The sequence below is a fragment of the Mesoplodon densirostris genome, chromosome 11 (genome assembly GCF_025265405.1).
Source record: "Mesoplodon densirostris isolate mMesDen1 chromosome 11, mMesDen1 primary haplotype, whole genome shotgun sequence".
Lineage (NCBI taxonomy): Eukaryota > Metazoa > Chordata > Mammalia > Artiodactyla > Ziphiidae > Mesoplodon > Mesoplodon densirostris.
This window is the reverse complement of record NC_082671.1, coordinates 13,959,375-13,975,926: the sequence shown is the minus strand read 5'-3', so window position 1 is coordinate 13,975,926 and position 16,552 is coordinate 13,959,375. Positions and strand designations below refer to the sequence as shown.

General features: G+C 35.5%; 1 protein-coding gene across 5 annotated transcripts in view; it reads left to right on the top strand.

The window, feature by feature from the left end:
* The window catches only part of EPS8 (epidermal growth factor receptor pathway substrate 8), a 188,643-nt gene that overhangs the window by 158,117 nt on the left and 13,974 nt on the right, over positions 1 to 16,552 (top strand). For all 5 annotated transcript variants that reach the window (XM_060113011.1, XM_060113006.1, XM_060113008.1 and 2 more), the window contains 3 exons: positions 3,369 to 3,468; positions 4,298 to 4,441; positions 13,673 to 13,895. In XM_060113011.1, the coding sequence (XP_059968994.1) occupies positions 3,369 to 3,468; positions 4,298 to 4,441; positions 13,673 to 13,895 (467 nt within the window). The remainder of the gene's footprint in view (positions 1 to 3,368; positions 3,469 to 4,297; positions 4,442 to 13,672; positions 13,896 to 16,552) is intronic.

The window sequence follows — 16,552 nt, the reverse complement described above, 5'->3', positions numbered from 1 at the left end:
CTTTGAGCTTTCCATCTATTAATTGTTTGTTAACGTTTCAGTTGTTCCTTTACAGAGCTGGCTTTGATGAGCAAAGTCTCCAGTCTATAATTCTAACTTAGTGCAAATGCCATTGGATGACTTTCCATTTTTTAAAAGATGCCTCTGACAGAATCTGTGAATTAAGAAGAATTGTTTTGAAACTCTCTAGTTTGTACCAGATGGTCTCTAAGGATCTTTCCAGCTCTGTAACTTTTAAAGGAAATAATTTCCATCTTTATCTCCCCCAATAAAAACAAACAAAACTTCCTTTAGATAGAAGTATTTAAACTAAGTATAAACTGAATATTTAAACAGAATCAATGCCTTATTTGCCATTTTTACCATTTGATTTTTTATATTCACTTTCCAGTTTTACATTTCATTTATTTTCCCATATTTTTCTCTCTCCAAAAATTCAATATAGGCAAAAATGGAGAATTGAGATGGGGAAGAAATAAATTGAATTGAAATAGGGTCACTTTTTCAATCTTGTTTTCAGTGTAAACTGCATGTGAGGTTTACATAGAGGCCAACCCATACACATAAGAGAAAGAAAAAAGGTGAAATATTGATAACAAGGATATGGGAGAATGATCATTAAGATGAAGTGGGGTAAAGAGCTTGTCCTACCCAACTTTGAGGTACTTTCCTACCTCAAAGCCTGTCTTACTATGAGTGTTACATGCCCTTCATTTCTCTTCAGTATATTCTTTTCTTAATAGAATCTAAAAAGGGTGGGATTTAAAATTTTGGTTTTTTGTTAGGAATGATAACAGAGGTAATACTTAAGTAAAATAATGTGGAAATTATACAGTTATTATTCTAAGGGCACCAGTAACATATTAAATTCAGTACAAAGAAAAGTCGGCAATGAATAATACATTTTGAAAATGCCAACATATGAAAGAAGTTTGAATTATAGATTCAATTTTTAGGAGATACAGGTGAAAATCAGTTCTGAAGTTTAAAAATTATTTCATGGCAATTCTTCTTGAGAAACTTGTTCCTCATCCTAGTACTTTCTTTTTCCTTTTTTTCTGTCTTAGCTGTCAGTATTCTAGAAATTATTTCAGATTAGTGAAGGAAATTCCATGAAGGGATATTCAAGTATATAGATCTTAAGACTGTCAATATTTAGCCAGAGAAATAATTTTTTTAAAAGGAGTAAATTGTATATCTCAGTTGCCTTTATGGGTCCAATTTCTCCCCTGAGTTATTATAATAGGAGCTGGATAGTTTAATAGACACCTGGATCATTGATGTTGCTAAGAAAATTTGTCATAATTATTGAAAAAACTGTCTGAAAGTTCTGGTCTGATATGTAATACAGAGGTTTGGAATTTGTTTTTACAGTAATTATTATTCATCTTAAACTCTATTACATGCCAGGAATGCAGTAAATGCCATATGAAGTATATTCACTCTTACAATGTCATTTAGGGAAACCACCTATTGAATTTAGCACCCTCACCTTTGATGGATTATAGTTTACTGCTATTCAAAAGCAATTCATGTTTTAGAGAAGTCTCAGATTATTGCCATCTCTGTGTCCACTCTGTATCAGGTGGGTATCTATAACTCCAAATCAGAAACAGAGACCATACATTTTGATACATTCTAGATCTCTTAAGAAACTTTCTCTTAAGAAACTTTGGTACATCTGAAAAATTACAAAGTGTGATTTTCAGATTGATAACTATGGTCAGTGTCATACTCACATTTAATCTATAGAGGGCAAGAAACTATAAACCATAAATATTTGTAAATTCTAAAGCACTTTGCAAGTGCATGCTGGGCAGTCACTTCTGAGACATGCAAGATAGCAAAGACTTCAATGAGAACTACAGTCAACTTTTCTTTTAACCAACCCATTGACTCATATACACAGTGGCAGAGAGTTATTCTTCCCTTTGCTAAACAGTACAGTCATCTCTCTGTTATCAGCAGTGATTTGGAGAGAAGAACATGAGGGAGGAGAGAAAGATAGAAAACTGAAGTTACGACTGTTTTGCTAACCTTTGGAGTGATTGAGACACATTTATCCCCCTCAAATGAAATTTTAATGGAATGTGATCATATAAAACTAGAGATAGGGGTAGGAAATCCATGGAACACAGTTTAAAATTTATCATTATTAATAATATATAATAATTATTTGGCCATAATTTCACTTTTTCCACATTTTCTTAGTTTTTTAATATACCAAAAATTGCCAATATGGTTTACAGGCTATGATTTTCCTTTGCTCCTGTTTCTCTTCTCCTAGAGTTACTATCCAAAAGGTAGCAGATTACCTATGATGACAAGATATACTGTGCCCACAACTGTCCTGCAGGCCCCTCTGTGACTCAGTATTCCAGACGATCTTGGTGGGCAGCAAGCAGAATGGCCACTTGACAGAGGAAGGATGACCAAACATCATTAGTGCCTTCCTGCTTTTTCTCTTACAGAGGAAATGTGGGGATGTAAATGGAGGAGAAGATTAGGGAGTAAAATTAGTTAAAAAATAATTAAAGTTATTATTTCATTATTGGAATGAAGAGTATATTATTACGTTGTTGATATACCAGGTTTTATTATATTATATAAAAGTATTTTAAAATTATGTTGTTAAATCTATTGATGGTCATTTAACGATTAAAAGAAATATTTTGTTTTTAAATAAAGTTTTCTTTTAAAAAAAAATATACCTGTTCTTACTCTTAAAATAAGTTTATAGTGAATTAATTAATTAACAAATTAACTAAGAAGTGTTATTGCTCTTGTACTTAATCCATACCTTCCTTTGCAATTTGGATAACTGGACAGAGCTTTCCTGAATATTGACACTTAGTCATAATTTCTTCATATATATTTGGTTAATGAATTGAAGACATTGCTTGAATTAGTGAAATCAACATATAATTTAAATTACCACTTTGGACATTATCTTTAGTCTCCTTTAATTTTATGAAAAATGGTAACATTGACCATTATCCTGGTTCTTTCATGGTAGAAATGCTGGTTAACAAAGCAATATGCAGTATTTTGGATATTAGGTTTAATGGACAAAGAATTCATAGATTTGTATTCTAGATTTGGCTTAGCACTAACTAGCTTTGTAATTTTGCATTATTTATTTTTACTCTAGCCATAGCTTGTTCATTTTAATGGTAAAATCTCCAAAATATAATAAAATTAAGTACTCATATTCTTATACTCTATAAAATATAATAAAATTAACTGCTATCTAAATAACTTGTCCAAATGGTTTCTGGTAGGCATTGGCTTGCCTTAGTGTTTTACTTCTCCTTTCAGCCTTCAGGAAAAGCTAGCAGAGTGATTATCTTTTTTCTTTCTTTTTGTAGAAATTATGATCTACAACCCAAGAAATATGCCAAATCCAGGTATGACTTTGTGGCAAGGAACCACAGTGAGCTCTCAGTTCAAAAGGATGATATTTTAGAGGTAATAGAATTTTACCTTTTTTATACTCTTAATAAAGTAGATTTATTGTATTCCTTTTCTGGTATATATCTAAACCTTCCTCAAAGAAATGTTGAGGTCAAGAAATTATTCTTCAGTGTTATTTTGTTTTACCAAGGATACACAGCATATTATAGACACCTATATCTATTTAGGCGGGGTTGCTGCTTTATCTGTTTTTTGTTTCTTTGGGGGGTGGGGTTGGATTTCTTGGCTTACTTTGCCCTCTTCCTTCTTCTGGCCTTTATTCATTCTGGAATCAAGGCTGGTTATCCCTTCAGATGTAGATGCACCATAATATTTTAATAAAAGAAAACCTTTCCTCCTTCCTATTTTAGTACCCTTGCACAAATGTAATCAGCAGTGAGTGTGCTAATGGTTTTGGGAATAATCTACCATGACTCTCCAATTTCTTTCTTCAGTTATAACTGAGACTTCATCTTCTTTAATATATAATATGGCATAGTTACAATAGTAAAAAAAAGTTTTTATACCTTCCCTCTCTATTCTAAGGATGGAGACAATAGACCGTTTCCAAGTAACTCATCTTAAGTACTTCAAATACCGCAAATAGCTAAGCATTCTTGGGAGGTAATATGGACCTTGGGTAGAGTGGTACCAAAGCTGTTCTATACCAGTAATTGTAATTCTTAGTGTAATTCCTGACAATCATTTAACCCACAGTATGTTGATGCTGAGTCAGCGTATGAAAAGTGAAAACATTTTCTTGGTCTAGGAATAAAAATCGAACTTCCTTCATAGTTCGGTTTGGGTACAGAAATGCCACCTTTATTTTCTTGCATGATGACAGATCCTTGATGATAGGAAGCAATGGTGGAAAGTTCGAAATGCAAGTGGAGATTCTGGATTTGTGCCAAACAACATTTTGGATATCGTGAGACCTCCAGAGTCTGGATTGGGGCGTGCTGATCCACCTTACACGCATACCATACAGGTAATTACAATTTTTGAGCAAAATTTAACTTTCGAATTTTCAAATTCATCTTTCCTAAACAGGACTTAAATACTTTTTATGTATTAGTCATTTTGAGATTTAATTGATTGTATAATTTATACCTTTTTCCTAAGGCAACGGGGGGACAGTGGCTCGGGACATAAGGAAGAATTATACATATTTTTTTATGATGTACTTCTTCAGGAAATTGCTCAAAATGTTTATCTCAGTGACTGTTCCTCTGAATGCTATTTTCTTCTACCCTATACTATTTTTGACATTTGGGGAAATAGTATTTCTGCCTCTTTACTCTTACCCAGAGCCCTCCTACCCAAGGGGCCTGATAGAGGATGGCACTGAGACAGTGGCTGGAGTGTCTACCAGTTCATCTTCACCAGCCTTTGCTCTCATCCTCTATATAGACTTTGATTATAGCCTGTTTGCTTTCAACTTTCCAACTACCGAATCCTAATCCTTTTTTAAAAACTGCCTTCACATGGTAGACCCTCCACCCAAGTTTCAGCGCCATTATCTTTCTTCAGATGTGGTAATCACAAGAGACCAGGGCCGTCACCATGTGCTTTTGAATCTGTGACAGGATCTCTAGAATCACACCTGCCAGCAGAGACAGAATGGATGGACTGTCCGTCCCATGCTTAGCTTCTGAACCTGTGGTAGCTACTTTCTCATGCCCCCAGGAAAATTCTTTTCATTTTCAGAATCTTGAGCAAAAGATCACACCTGACCCCGTAATAATGTCATAAATTTGCACAGAAGCTGAAACTGCATAGAATATGCAGGGAAATAGTGAAATTTCATGCCTAGGCTTAGTAAAATGCAGACTGTCCAAACCTAGAACTGTGGTCACGTGCTGCTGTGACCATTCTGTAAGGACTTCTGCCTCCTCACGGCATTCAAGCCCAGCGCAGGCTCTGCACTTATCCAGAGAGACTTCTGGCCTTATTAGAATTCGAGAATCAAGGAAACATTTAAAATAAAGGATTGATGTACAATTTATAGATCTTGATAACTTAAAGTGGTGGCAGTGGGAATTCTGTTTGCTGTGCTTATGTTTGGGCTGACCTGATGTGCATATATATTATGTACTTATGTTATGTTCATCATTTGTCATTAGCTATTGATGCCAAAGAAGGAGTTTGAGTTATTCAAGGTATGGTCTACTCCATTTCCCATGGATTTTTGAAGTGAATTTTCTAACTTAGACTTAATACCTTTTACTTTCCTAACTAAGTTCTTTCTTTTCTGATTTTTGTGATGTGGTTACCTGACATAATATAGGCTTCTGTCTGGTTTGTAAATACCAATTCTTTGTGTTCTTTCCTATAGAGGTTTTCGCTGAATGCCTTAAGCAGTGTTAAAGAGTGTATGCCTAAACCAGTGATGGAGTGCATACCCTTTGAGCTATGTGAACTGTTTTTAATATTTAACTCATGATAAACAGTGAGAAGGACTATTTACAAAGGATATCCCTAGCTGTTGTATGTGAGCAGAAGCCCAGATTTTATATATAAAATGTTAGAAACACTTAGCCAAATTTGTTTTTATTTGTGTGCATGGTTGCTAGGAATGGCAAACTCCCATAAAATAAGATACCTAAAACTTGAAAATACTAATGTGAATTCTAAGTATTCTCCCCACGTGAGATTTCCTAGGGAATTTAACCTCTCTTACCTTTCCTGTTTACTGTTCAGTCTTGTGTTTTTTTCTTCAATTTAGATTCCCGGCTTGGGCCATAAGTTGACTTTTCTGTTTAAAAGTTTCTTCTGTGTAAAGCTGAACCAAAACTATTAATACATATCATAGGTAGAGTACTTTTTGAGAACATAAAATTATTTCTCCTTTCTTGAACAGAGCCTCAGCTTATATTTTTGTCAACTTTGGCAAAACCAATAAATTTTTTAAGTGCTCACAAGTTTCAGGAGTTTGTTTGGCTACTTTATGTAAATAAAAGGTTGTAGGGATTGCTTGTTCGGGCTGTTTCCTTTTAAACGTTTCAACACTATCAGACTGTCTGCTGAAATTGTCTGGATACAGCTCTAAATGCAGTGATGTACGTAGAAATGTGTGTAGAAGCTGTGTGTGTGTGTGTGTGTGTTTAGGTTGAAAGCTCTACTTTTAAAAGGTATTAAAAACAATCTGCTTTTTAACACCTCCTGAAATATTTGGTCTCAGCCCAACAAAACCACCAAAATCTTGTAAAATTTTAATAAGCAAGCTTGAGAATCTGCTATCTGTTATCTGGCATAAATATGACTCTAAAAGGATTCCTATTCTCAAAGCATTTATAACACACCCAGAAAAAAATGACTAGATAGAATAAGATGGAAAAAAAATCACTCTCAGAAATATATGCCAATTATTTTATATCTCTACAACAGCGTTACCAGACACTTTTATCTAAAATATCTAAAGAAAAATCCTGTGGCTTATTTCAGAATGACAGTAATGATACCACCATATTTCTATAGATTCAGGTAATCCTAACACCCTAATCTCATAGAACTCCACTGGATTACAAACATATCAAAAGCGATTCTTTGTCTGATTTACCTTTTCATTCATTCATCCCACAAATATTTATTGAGTGCCAGCATCTCGCACTTGATGAAAAGAAAGACAGAAATCCTAGGACTGAGCAGTTCCTCCATTAAAGCCTGCCTCCCAGAATCAAATATCCAGGCCATCTGCCCTGGCTTTGCCCCTCCCTTTGTGTTTGTGTATCAGGAGCAGTGGCCCTCTCTCTGCTCAGAAGTGGCTGACACTTTTCGCCCTGTCTCGTCCATCCAATGACATGAAAATTTTACAGAAGTTTAAAGAAACTTCTCACAAAAACATTTTGGATCCCTGTACTGTACTACAGAAGGATGCTCAGACTGTATGCCACATCCTTTAAGGGCTTCACAAATACCAGTATATTTAATTCCTACAGCAACCTTGTGAAGTAGGCACATTTTATATATGAGGAAAATTAGGTACAGAGAAGTACCTTGCCCACGGTCACACAGCCGCATGAAGCCAGAGTGGGGTCCCAGGACTCTGGAATCAGAACCTATGCTCTGATATGCTCGACTGTCATGGGGAATAGTGCTTAGAAAAGAGGCACTAAATTCCTTAACTTGGAATATCTGGTTTTCTTTAATTTACAATAATCTTTTGATGTTCCCAACTGCCTGCCCTTTGTTACAAAGTTTCTATATAACCTGGCTTCCCCACTTGCCTCCTACGAGCAGTTCTCTTAGGGTTACTTGAGATGCTACCTCCCAGGCTTGAAGTCCTAAAAATTCCTGCTGAATAAAACATAACTCTCAAAAAAAAAAAAAAGACTGATATCCCATTTTGTACAGACATATAGTTTTTCACCGTATGAATGCTTAAAGTGACACTTTCTCAGAATAGGTTTACCTGCACTGTACTGTGATGAAAATTGATCTGATCAGTCATCACCCTTGGAATTGGATTTTTGCTTTATGCCTCCATCACTTGGGTTTCATTAATTCTTTCATTTTTTAATCATTTAAGAAAATAATCCAAACTATGTAATTCACGTAGAAAGTAGGCTTTTTTGGAATGGTGGGCATAAGGGAATTAGATGTGAATGATTTCCATGTAGCATCTACAAGTCACCAAATTTTAAAAAGCCACAGACTTAGGACTGTTAGTTTCATACACTTACATCTCCTATAAATAAATATGTAGAAATAATGGCAGTTGCTGGGGGAAGGGCGCAAGAGCAGCCCTTGCCTGCAGTTCACACACTGTTGGCTAGAGATTCTCTGCTGTTGGCTCATACCTGGCACCAGTCACCAATAGGTGTTGAGTTGCCACCCGATGTCCCTGCGAGTCCAGGCTATTTAATATCCTCACATTTGGAGTGATTTTTTTACAGCTCAGTCAAGACTACCGTTCCCACCGAAACTGTTTTTCACCAGGGTTTCAGGAAAGTTTTAAAAATGAAGGGGAGGGAGGTAATAAAGAATTTTCGAAAGATGTGGAACATAAAAAAAATAGATTGGTTGAAACCACAGGGACAAGGAAGTAAATGTTTATGAGCGATTATGGAGAAATGAAGATAAATGACATATCTTTTGATGAAGATTCTGTTATAGAACATTCCAGGACTTTAGAGTACTTTTGCTGGGCAACACATGGACATCCAGGGTGCTTCCTGCCCACCTGGAAACTACCTGCCACATCAAGTTTCCTGATATGTCTTTTGACTTGATTCCCTGACCTCTAGCACTTTGACTGTTCATCTACCAGAATCACCCTTTTGCCAACGTAGATTCCCATGTCGTACACCAAGAGCAGAAACCAATCCCTGCCCTTATATTGTTTCCAATATCCTCAGAGCCTTGACTAAAGAACTCTTTTATTTATTATTAATTATGAAGTCCACGTGCTTATTATTATTATAGATATGCTTACTCTACAATATGCAAATAATTTTGAATATCTGGTCATTATGGTCCTGTAAATTCAACAGAAAGTTTCCCCATCTGCTCTGTTTCCTAGCAAGAGATACTAGATATTGTGGAAACAGCTCCAGTCTACGTCCTGGTGCATGAGGATTCTAGTCCTGGCTCTGCCACTGACTAGCTGTATGACCTTAAAGAAAGCATTTTCATTTTCTCTGCTCCAATTTGCTGAGCTGTGAAATGGAAGGGGCCAAGTTTCATGATCTCCACAATCCAATCTAGATATAAAATTTTGTTCTTTTCTATATACATGTTAAAGTAGCCCTAAGTTAAAAGTGGAAATGTTTTCTTCAGGTGAATAGTAGACCACTAGCACTACTAATTTTAGCTCCTGTTATGAATGCTCTGTTTTTCAAGCTCAATCCAGATATTCAGATACTGCTGGACAGAGAGGACAATTTTACTAAAGATGTCTTTATTTTCATTCCAGCAGACCAACTTCCTGATAATATTCCATTCTTAAAAAAATTTTTTAAGTTAATCTTAGAACACTCTATTCATCTATTAATTAGAGGCATGGTCTTTAGACAGGGATGGTTACTTTTTATTCTGTTTCACGTGTTGACATTTTTCCAAATATTTCTTGCAATAATTTGAATAATACCTACTATCTCTCTCTTTCCATATATATATAAATTACTGCCCAAAAGCCATATTACAGAATTATAAAATTTTCTGTTTGTTTAACTGCTTACAAGTTCAACTAAAGTTCACTAAAACACACCATGATATATATTTCCTTTTGTAAATCAGCTTAAGAGTTAGTCTTACATTAAATGTACTCTAATTGTATTCTTTATAAGCTGTAAGAATAAGATGAACCTTTATCTTAATTCTTTTAAAACACAGTACTCATACACAAATATCTACTGAAATACTCCACATGGTTTATACTGTAGTGTGAGCCTATATAATTAGTTTTCCATGGCTAGATAGTGGTGGAAATTAATTATATATTTACAAGCTCCTTCCCTGGTTGATTTGTTGGGAGGTACTCTTACTGTCAAAAAGTAATTTGCTCACGGTTTCTGATATTTGATGTAAAGTATAATTGATATTATTTTAGTTCCATCTCCTATGTTAAATCTTCTCATTTGATGTGATTTGCTCCATTTTCCTAATAGCAATTACTTGGCGAGCTGTCAGAGGTAACCCACATTTGTTCCCTCAAGGCACTTCTTTTTAATGTAATTTTTTGGATTCAATCTCTGGACTTAACACCCTCCAAACGTTCCAGCTGTGCCTAGTTTTCACTGCAGAGTGCCAAAGAGACTAAATTTAGAGGAAAAAATGTGTAGATTCCATTTTTAAGAACAGTTCAATTTTACTGGCTTTGTTAGGCTTGCTTGCATAAATTCCCTTCTGAAGCAGTATCTTGCATGAATCAGGAGCTTACCTACACATCTCTTTCTTTAATCCTTGAGAATTTCTACTCAGCTTTAGTGGCTAAAGAAAAGTGACTCATTTGGACTTAATTATCAACAGAAAAGTACATTTTCCACAGGGTCTAGTAATTCTGACTTCTTTCAGAAAAAGCAAAAAAACAAAGAGATTTTGTTTTAAGCAGAACTTTATATTTGCGAGAGATAAAAGGCAAGAGTTAGGAAGTGACAGTGATCGTACAAAAGTACAGCCACACCAAGGTGACCCATCATCCCAGTTTGCTCACAGCTGAGGGGTTTGGAGGGATGTGGGACTCTTGGTTCTGACACTCGGAGAGTCCCAGGCAAACTGGGAACAGTCGGTTAAGATTTCTTTTTGGATTTGGAGATTCAGCACCCTTCGTTCAGCAGAAGAAAGTTTGGGGTGGACTTCTGCTCTCCAAGACTTGCCATCAGTCGAGGGGCCATCAGTTCTCTACCTTCAGCCTGATATAACCAAGAGACAGTAATAGCAAAGGGAGAAGGGCAGTAACTGGGTGGTAAGTAAAAGGGAGTAAAAGGGAGAAGGTAGCAGGGGACAGAGCAAAGTGATTTCATGAGCCAGTTCTGATTCTCTTTCCTCCACATGGAGGATGACATCAGTTTCCATGGAAAAGCCACCTTGGTTTCTGTTTCAGAACAGGTTATAATGATTTGAGGAAGGCCCTTCCCCCACCTTTTCATTCCAGGGGTTGGAAGCATGGGGCAGGAAGGAGGACCAAGAAAAAGGGGAAAATATGCAAGTAAATAAAATTATGACCTAATTCATGAAAAATTGTCCTATGGTTTCTCTGTATATTATATGAATATTTAAGTCTGTAGTTCTCATAGGTTATACTGATAAAGTTGCATTATATAGCAATGACAGATGGGTGAAACAAGGCACAGAAGATTTGGCGAGCCTGTCTGCAGGCCTGATTGTGACAATACCACAGGTTTTCAGTTTTTCACAGTATTATTTGATGGCTAGCAAAACACTAGCTGTTCTTGTTTTTCTGAAAGCAAAAAATGTGAATCATATCATGGAATGCAGAGCTGATAGCATTTTTTGTTTTGTTTAAGCTTTAAAAGCAGTAATTTAAACTCTGACACTTTTGAAATCCTAATGTGAGAATTCACTAACTCTTCATGAAATTATGTGCCGAGGACATTCTTGTTAAGGGTACATTGCATATACATTGATGACTTTGGTGTGTGCTAAGTATTACATTTTGGTGATGTTTGCTGTATTTTGATTGCTCGAAATATTTTATTGGCCCAAATATAGGAACATTGTTTTGTGGATAATAATAATAATATAATACACTCGATTATTGAATATATTAGAAATGTTTCCAGGCCTTGAATTGCAGAGGGGTCAGCAATATCTGTTTCTCTCCCATCTAACTCCATGGCTTGCTCTGTGAATTTAACCCCTACTCATTCCCTTCCTCTTTGCCTCTCTCCTTCTCCCTCCCATCCCCCTCCAAGAAATAGCGGCACATAAACTCTTCTTTCAGTCCTTCTCCCATCCTTGCTTCATACCCTCCCACCTTCCCCACCCACTGGCCGGTGAGCGGTGGCTTTTAAAGAGACAGCAGAGAACCAGGGCTGCTCCCCCCTCTGGTTTCCACAGGTGTTACTACTCATTTGCTGTGAAGGTGCCTTTGAGGGTGGTGTGTTGTTTTTTAAGCAAGAATTACAAAGTGATGTGTGTGTGTGGTGTGTATTTTGATGTTTTTGATCTCTGTGGAAATTGGGAAGGCCTCTTTTAAAATCAATATGACCTTATATTTGGGCCAATTTAGAAATTAAACGTAAATACTCTTCTAGCCAAAGGACCAGATTACCAAAAGGCCTGCTTTTTGTATTTCATCTACTAATCCTGAATTTTAGAATAATTAAAATTGTGCCAGTGCAGTAACTAAACTTTACCTAAATTATAAGTCACTGCTCTGTATCTTTGATTCTATACAAAAATTTTGCCTTTTGAGAATTTGGAACTTATTTTATTTCTGTTATTAAGATTATTTTGTTTAAAGTTTTAACTGTTGTGTGTAGTTTAATAGGGAAGATGCACAAATAATATTTTACAGTAGCCTAAATCATGGTTAAAAAATTACTGAAAGTTATTGTATATTCTATCACGTCTACCTTTTTTTTAATACAAATCCCCCTGTGGACTTTTTTCCTAATAATATGCTTTTGAGGTGTAGTCATAAACATTTTTTAAGTAATTAGGGGGTTGCTTTATTCCCATAATAAAAAATCTAGAGGGAGGCACATACCAGGTAGTTTCACATAATGAAAAGTCCAGGATCCTCTTAACTTTTTCTTTTTCTAAGAATTTTTCTCTTTAACTTTATTTACATGTTGTATTATGTAGACAAATTTCCTAATTTTTAATCACTTTTTATTTCTAGGTCACACCTAGATAACTTGGTCACAATTCATTATTTTTGTTTTTATTTATTTATTTATTTTTATTAACTTTTTATTTTATATTGGAGTACAGTTGATTAACAATGTTGTGTTAGTTTCAGGTGTACATCAAAATGATTCAGTTATACATATACATGTATCTATTCTTTTTCCAGTTCTTTGACATTGTCATAGAACAATTTCATAGTCATAAACATTTAATTAAAGACCATACCATTACCCTCACCACATTCCTATTTTAACAAGGAAACTTTCTAAATTTAATAAATTAGCATTAAGATGATGGCAGAAAGGGATATGGCTTGAAAAAATTAACAATACTTTCAAATTACTTGTTTATTTTAAAGCATACTCCTTTTATCTACTGAAATATTACCCCTCTTCTTAACAAATTACTTGGAAACAGAATTAAACACTTTTGAATATAATATACATTTAAAATAGGGAGTAACTAATGTTTCTGTTATTGATATTTAGGCTACTAGTGCAGTTAGAAGTTCTTATTAACGGAAACTATAAAATAATCAGAAATCTTTTGACCTACCCTGATCTTGTGTGATTCCAGGTTCAAATTTAGTTTTCTTGACATTTATTACTATTATCAGTACTAATGTTTGCTATTGGTGTATCCTTTTTGATTGTGAACAAATGTGTAGAATATTTAAAAAATAATTTTAAATAATTATCACATCAGGTAGGATTGGAGGGCTGTGCATGTCTGTCTATACATACATATATATGTATGTATATATATTAACACACACAGATTTGCTATGGATTTGCAAGGAAGTTTACAAATAAATAGCCAACAGGGTCCTGTCAAAGTATAATTTGTTTTCCTAGCCTAGGTTTATATTTTCACATTTCCGAATTAATGATTTGTCTTTTTATAGAAACAAAGGATGGAGTATGGTCCAAGAGCAATGGACATTCCCTCTGCTCCATCGCCTCCTCCAACACCAGCTCCTGTTCCTGTTCCCCTCCCACCTTCTGCTTCAGCACCTGTTCCTGTGTCAAAGGTCCCAGCAAATGTAACCCGTCAGAACAGCAGCTCCAGTGACAGTGGTGGCAGTATTGTGCGAGATAGCCAACGACAAAAACAAGTTCCTGTTGACCGTAAGTTTCCTAGGGAGGCAAAAAATATACAGTTTCTCCTGGGAATTAAAAGCACTCTAAGTAAAAATTGTTTATTATTGTTTCTGCTGGTAATAAATATTATTAAATATACATAATAGTCCTTGCACGGTACTTCATAGATTGCAAAGATTTTCACCTCATCTCTCATCCTCCAAGTAATTCTGAGAAACAGGAAGTTCTGTCTACTCTCTAATATGTGTATTTCTACATAGTCCAATATATTGTGGAGATTGAATACAGACTCCGGAGCCAGACATGCTTGAGTTTGTATAGTGAAATATCACTTGCTGGCCATGAGACTGTCAAGAATTTAATGATCCTCTGTATGCTTTAATATCTGAAAAAGGGGGGGATAGTGATATCTACTTCATAGGATAATTGTGAGGATTTCATGAAATAATGCATATAAAGCATTTAGACCAGTCGTTCTCAGCCAGGGGTGATTTTACCCCCTTCCCCTGGGGACATTTGGTATTTATCTGGAGACATATTTTGATCACAGTTGGGTAGATGCTACTGGCATCTATTATAATAGGTAGAAGTTAGGGATGTAGTTAGCAACATCCTAACATGAACGGGACAGCTTCCCTCTCCCCCGCCCACACACACACAACAGAATCATCTGACCCAAAATATCGATGGTACTGAGGCTGAAAAAGCCTGATTGATTTTAACCAATATGACACATTATAAGCAGTTAGTAAATATTTACTCTTATCGTCATCAGTATCACCATCATAGTTTTCCTGCTTCTCTTCCTGGTATTTGCCATATATATATATATATATATATATATATATATAGAGAGAGAGAGAGAGAGAGAGAGAGAGAGAGAGAGAGAGAGAGAGAGAGAGAGAGAGAGAATGTGTGTGTGTGTGTCTATATACACACACAATCACACTAGCTTAATATAGTCAACCTGCCAATAGCACTTTCAAATTTGCCCTCCAAATTCAGAATTTTAGACTTCAACTTCATACTTTCATAAATTGAAGTTTTATTTTTCATGCGAGTGGTTAAATCTGAAAACCAGATTTAAATAAGTTAAAACAAAAGACCCTATGGCCAACTTCGGATTATCCTTGTTAGTACTTGGGAACAGCAGGGTGGATAATTTGAAAACTGAAGATAATTCTAAGATAATTTTTATTTTGTTTTATCTTGTAGCATATGGCTTGTCTGTTTAGTCTTCAAATTATGTTTTTTAAAGTATTATAAAATTACTTTGCTTTATCGATACTTGATACATAAAAATTCTTGGAAGACTAGAGCCAGGAAGATATTTCCTTAATATTATAAAAGTATATAAAGTGTATGTGTGTGTAAAGGATATTTTTCATTTTCTCAAATGGCTTCTCCTAGGGCTCAGTTCTGGGTTCTTTTCTCATATAAACATACTTTTAATGTAGCTGATGACTCTTATTTTCATTTCTTTCAATACTGTTTATACTGTTGGAAAAGGAGTGACTTGAAAATTTGTCTTCATATCAAATCTCATCTCTGACATCCAGATACAAGTTTTTTTATTTTTTATTTTATTTTTTAAAATACATCTTTATTGGAGTTTAATTGCTTCACAATACTGTGTTAGTTTCTGTTGCACAACAAAAAAAATCAGCCATATGCATACACATGTCTCCATATCCCCTCCCTCTTGAGCCTCCCTCCCATCCTCCCTATCCCACCCCTCTAGGTCATCGCAAAGCACAGAGCTGATCTCCCTGTGCTGTGCTGCTGCTTCCCACCAACCAACTATTTTACATTCGGTAGTGTATGTATGTCCATGCTACTCTCTCTTCGCCCCAGCTTCACCCTCCCACCCCATGTCATCAAGTCCATTCTCTATATCTACCTCTTTATTCCTGCCCTGCAACTAGGTTCATCTGTACCATTTTTTTTTTTAGAGTCCATATATATGTGTTAGCATATGGTATTTGTTTTTCTCTTTCTGACTTACTTCACTCTGTATGACAGACTCTAAGTCCATCCACCTCACTACAAATAACTCAATTTCATCTCTTTTTTATGGTTGAGTAATATTCCATTGTATATATGTGCAACATCTTCATCCATTCATCTGTCAATGGACATCTAGGTTGGTTCCATGTCCTGGCTATTGTAAATAGTGCTGCACTGAACATTGTGGTATGTCTCTTTTTGAATTATGGTTTTCTCAGGCTATATGCCCAGTAGTGGGATTGCTGGGTTGTATGGTAGTTCTATTTTTAGTTTTTAAAGGAACCTCCATACTGTTTTCCATAGTGGTTGTATCAATTTACATTCCCACCAACAGTGTAGGAGTGTTCCCTTTTCACCACACCCTTTCCGGCATTTATTGTTTCTAGCTTTTTTGATAATGGCCATTCTGACTGGCGTGAGGTGATACCTCATTGTAGCTTTGATTTGCATTTCTCTAATAATTAGTGATGTTGAGCAACTTTTCATGTGCCTCTTGGCCATCTGTAGGTCTCCCTTGGTGAAACATCTATTTAGGTCTTCCGCCCATTTTTTAACTGGATTTTTTTTTAGATATTGAGCTCCATGAGCTGTTTGTATATTTTGGAGATCAATCCTTTGTCTGTTGTTTCATTTGCAAATATTTTCTCCCATTCTGAGGGTTGTCTTTTTGTCTTATT